Raw genomic sequence first — 4,977 nt, forward strand, 5'->3', positions numbered from 1 at the left:
GTGTGTGTGTGTGTGTGTGTGTGTGTGTGTGTGTGTGTGTGTGTGTGTGTGTGTGTGTGTGCGTGAGAGAGACCAATTGAATAAGTACTAGACTTAAAAAATAAATACTGGGTCAATTTGTTCAACTAAACCCTTCAAGGTAGTGCCCCCAGCTTAGCATTGTCCTGTGAATGAAACAAGTAAAAGATAAAAAAGATCTTTTATTTTTGATTAATTTTCAAGGAACATAGTTTATTTTATACACAAATATTTAATACATTTCTTATTATCAAGTTGACTAAGTACATTTGAACAAATTCAGAATGAACCATAAGTTTAAAATGATTTTAACCAAAATCAGATTGTTTAACTTGTTTAACAATCTTAATTTACTTTATCCATTTTATCTGTTTTCTTTTCTTTCAGGGGATGAAATTGAGCCAGCTGATGGAGACCCATCAGAAGCATACAGAATTATATTTGATATCACATTTTTCTTCTTCATCATTGTCATTTTGCTGGCTATCATTCAGGGTATGTAACAAATAATTCAATTAAAATAACTCTCTAATTTGAAAAAATATTATAGTGTTAACTACATCCATTCAAACCTTCATCCATTTTTATTCTTACCTATGTAATATTGTCTACATCTACCCATCCCTTTTTATGTGTTTTATACCTACCTATGTAGTGTCATCGACATCCTTCCAACCATCATCTATCCATTTTTATACCTATCTATCTACATAGCATATTCCTTCACTAATATTACTGTATTTTGAATACGGTTTCCTTCAAGAAATATCATTATTGAATGAAAAGATTTACAAGTAGTTATCCCTTACAAGCGTCCAATTTATGAATTTACAGCTTTACAAGAATTTGCTAAGTTAGAAATAAGAACTAGTGAGTAACTCAATGTGTACTGCCCAAAACCTTATGTTCAAATCAATGAATATATCTTTCAGGTGAGCCAAAAGCAAAATTACTTAGGTGAGAGCTAGCAATCCACCCACCCAACCTCCCTTGCTCAGCACCATTGTAGTTGTTTTTATTCAATGTATTGTTCCATACCATATTATTCCTTAGTCGGCATATGGCTTAGTAAATAAGTCATTAACACAGAGAAATTATTGGGTTGATATTACGTCAATCACTGATGAACGGTATTTGTTTCAAATCTTTTACCATAGATATTTCCAGTATTTTCTGCAATCCAACTTCGAGCCATAAAAAAACCATTTCCCCAGTCAGCAAAATACTCTTAAAAAGATGGAATGGTCACAGCTAAAAGGCCTTTGATCACAAGTTTACTTAATTAAGATTGACCTAGGGCTAAACAATAACAATATTAACAACAATTAGAAATACACATACACTCCAACAAGTTTATATATAATTTAATATTGCTTGGCAAGGAAGAATTTGGCATAAATATGGTTTTTTTATCCCTCTACAGGTTTGATCATTGACGCTTTCGGAGAACTGAGAGATCAATTGGAACAAGTAAAAGAAGATATGGAGGTAAATAGAAAATATAGCATGCTTATGGTCAATTTTTTAAAACTATTTCAATGATCATTGTTTAATTCCTTTATTATTGTATTTCAAACAAAAATACACTGTTTATATATGTTAAATAATTCTGAAAAAGTTAAAATATTTTAAAGAATACCTAACTTTTTTCCTCCAGCCTTGCATTCTGAGTTCAAATTCCAGCAAGGCTGACTTTGTCTTTCATCATTTTGGAGTTGATAAAACAACTACCAGTTGAGTGGGGTGATTATTATTGACAAGCTCCTGCTTCCCAAATTTCTGGTCTTGTGCATATCATAGAAAGAATTATTAAGTTAGTGTTTGTAATACTAAAATTTTATGTCATTGGCAGTGAAATTTGGCTGGCATGCGGTGACTAATCACTTGCCACTGAGGAAGTCCACTAGACTGAAATCATGTGTTCTGACAGTTCTGGTACCCATAACAGGCAATTCTCATATGCTACAATTTATGTCTGTGCTTTTACACACCATGAGAAAACCTCTCAGGAGAAATACTGCAGTATTCAGCATTCTAACAAGACATCCACATTAAGTTGGATTTAATGATTACTATAAATATACTAAATGCAACAACCTGTGCATCATATTTAAAGCAGATACATCATAGAAAGCCTACTTTGCCTTGAGATATTTGGTATTTGACTTGAGATAATACTTTTTATTGACATATAATGTTAAAAGCACAGAAACATATCAGTAGCAGACAATACTGTGATAAAGTCAACACAGAGAAATTATTGGGTTGATATTATGCCAAACACTGATGAACGGTATTTGTTTCAAATCTTTTACCAAAGATATTTCCAGTGTTTTATGCAAATTTAAAGCAAATGGTTTTGTATGACAGAAGCAAAGCCTGTTTCAGACAGAATGTTATTAAGAAATTCTCAAAAAAAGATTTCTGATAAAACTGTTTCTGTTTAATTTCAAAGGAATGTACAGCCATCATGGGTTTTAGGTGATTATACAAGGGTGAGTCAGAAAGTAATGCAAATTTTATTAGCCTTTCTTTCTGATTCACATTTATATTGACCCATACACTCTAGCACTTATGTTTTATCAATCTCTGATTAGCAAATGGCTAAGTTACCTTTCGACACACCTTTCTACACTAGTATACAGAAATAGAGAGACACTCACTCATGGATATTCTATTCATTTGACATTATTCAATCTAAAGCAGCAATAAAAGATACTTGACCAAAGCACCTAACAGTGAGACTGAATTTGAAATCGTAGTGTTGATAAACAAACTTCTTAACTACACAGCTATACCAGCACTTATGTTAGAAACCAATATTGTTTTGTTTTTATATGCAAGTCATCATTTTGAATCTTGCTGTTCACTGCATAGAATGATAAATTATCGGTTGGCAGCTTGGATCAGCAAATAATTTGTCTACTGAAGTCATAAACAGAGCTTCCAACTCTTATTAGATTCATTTAGTCCAGGGTGCTTCTGACTGATGAGACACAACAATGTTGAAACACCAGCCATCTCAGAGTCCATTGCACTAATGAATCAAGTGTTATAAACACATATTCATTACAAAAAAGAAACCGATCTTCTGTGACAAGGTACAACAGTGATTAGCATATTTATGTTTGAATCTGCCAGAGTGTGTTTAGAATAAATATGAAAGTCATTGTATCCTTATCTTATTTTCAGTCTAAATGTTTCATCTGTGGTATCGGCAAGGAATTCTTTGACAAAGTTCCGCATGGTTTCGACACTCATGTAATGAATGAACATAATTTTGCAAATTACATGTAAGTATCTTTTTTTTTATCACTTTTTCTTTTTCTTTTGTGTTATTATTTATATAAACTAAGGTGGTGAGCTGACAGAATTGTTAGCACGCTGGGAAAAATGCTTAGTGGTATTTCATCCATACTTACGTTCTGAGTTCAAATTCCACCAAAGTCAACTTCACCTTTCATCCTTTTGGGGGTTGATGAAATAAGTACCAGTTATGCACTTGGATTGATATAATTGACAAGCCCCCACTCCCCAAAAAGTTTCAGGCCTTGTGCCTAAAGAAGAAAGGATTATTTCACTAAACTTCAGCTCCAGAAAAAAAGCTTCAGTTCCAATCAATACCAGTCCAGGACAATAGATTATTGGAATTGTGAAAACATTAAACCAGATGCTTTGCATTGCATTCTTAGTTCAAATCCCTCCCATAGCCTACTTAAGTGGTAGACTTAATCCTTTAGCATTCACATTAGTCTGTAAAATGTGATGCTTATTTATTCACATTATTTTGAATTAATCATGCATTACCTTGTAGGTTTAAGGTTTTGATGAGGTAACAATTAATTTTTAGAATGACATTGTAAGGTTAGTGTGAGAGGTCAGATTGGGCCAGTTTGCACATAAAACCAGTAGAATATTTTGGCCAGATATGGCTGGTGTAAATGCTAATGGGTTGATCCATCATTCAGTAGGGTATCTTCAGCAGAATTCCCCCTGTTGCAAATAAACATGTCAGGTCTCCTGTTTGAGAACATCTTCTCTTCCTTTCATTAAACTCAGAAGCCTTGGGTTCAAGAAGAGTGCCTTCTCACCTGACTAAAGGATAAATAAATTACTTAACCTCTACAAAGACGTTGTGAGCTCCACAATGAAATACAGCTGCCTTACCTGGAATGGTGCTACGATACATGTACAGATATCTTAGCATAAAAAAAGGCCACCAATCAAATTGATGTGAAACCTACCAAATTCTAACATCCTCCCCCAGATGTATTGTCTCTCTTGTTCTCACTCTTCCCCCACTACTATAGCAGCTTCTGTTAATTGGTGTTGGCAGCTCTCATACTGATTCCAGTCAGGCCCATCTAGCTAACTCATCTCTTATAATCTATATTGCAACCACCCCATCTCCAGGCTTCATTTTAACCACATTTCTTGTTCTCTTCTCTCCAGAACATCAACTTTCTGTCAGTGGTATAGCTCGAGTGTGTATCATCCAGGGTACCCCTCAAATTTGCCTCCCCCCAACCCACACTGCCAAGCCTATACAGGTTTGCCATTTTTGACAAATGCTTGCTGTTTTCAGTTTTAAAAAGAAAATATTTTTATCTTTTGACAGGTTCTTCTTAATGCATCTTATTAACAAACCAGACACAGAGTACACTGGACAAGTAAGATTTTCTTTTTCCATTTTTATAACATGTTACTTTACTTCTCAACTTCATCACACCTTATCTACTCTATATTTGCATCCAGCATGGAAGCAGACAACAAATAATAGTGACACTATATAACACTAGAGCAATGTGAAATGAAGTGATTTGCTCAAGCACACAATGCATCGCTCAGTGCAGGAATCGAAACCACATTCTTATGATCCTGAGTCCAACACCCTAGCCATGCATCTCGACACTGTAATATATATATATATATATATATATATATATATATATATATATA

General features: G+C 34.0%; 1 protein-coding gene across 16 annotated transcripts in view; it reads left to right on the plus strand.

The window, feature by feature from the left end:
* LOC106881762 (ryanodine receptor 2) overlaps positions 1-4,977 on the plus strand; it is a 381,060-nt gene that overhangs the window by 373,406 nt on the left and 2,677 nt on the right. For all 16 annotated transcript variants that reach the window (XM_014932251.2, XM_014932252.2, XM_014932258.2 and 13 more), the window contains 4 exons: positions 406-513; positions 1,442-1,506; positions 3,211-3,311; positions 4,637-4,688. In XM_014932251.2, the coding sequence (XP_014787737.1) occupies positions 406-513; positions 1,442-1,506; positions 3,211-3,311; positions 4,637-4,688 (326 nt within the window). The remainder of the gene's footprint in view (positions 1-405; positions 514-1,441; positions 1,507-3,210; positions 3,312-4,636; positions 4,689-4,977) is intronic.

This window comes from Octopus bimaculoides, chromosome 11, assembly GCF_001194135.2.
Source record: "Octopus bimaculoides isolate UCB-OBI-ISO-001 chromosome 11, ASM119413v2, whole genome shotgun sequence".
NCBI lineage: Eukaryota > Metazoa > Mollusca > Cephalopoda > Octopoda > Octopodidae > Octopus > Octopus bimaculoides.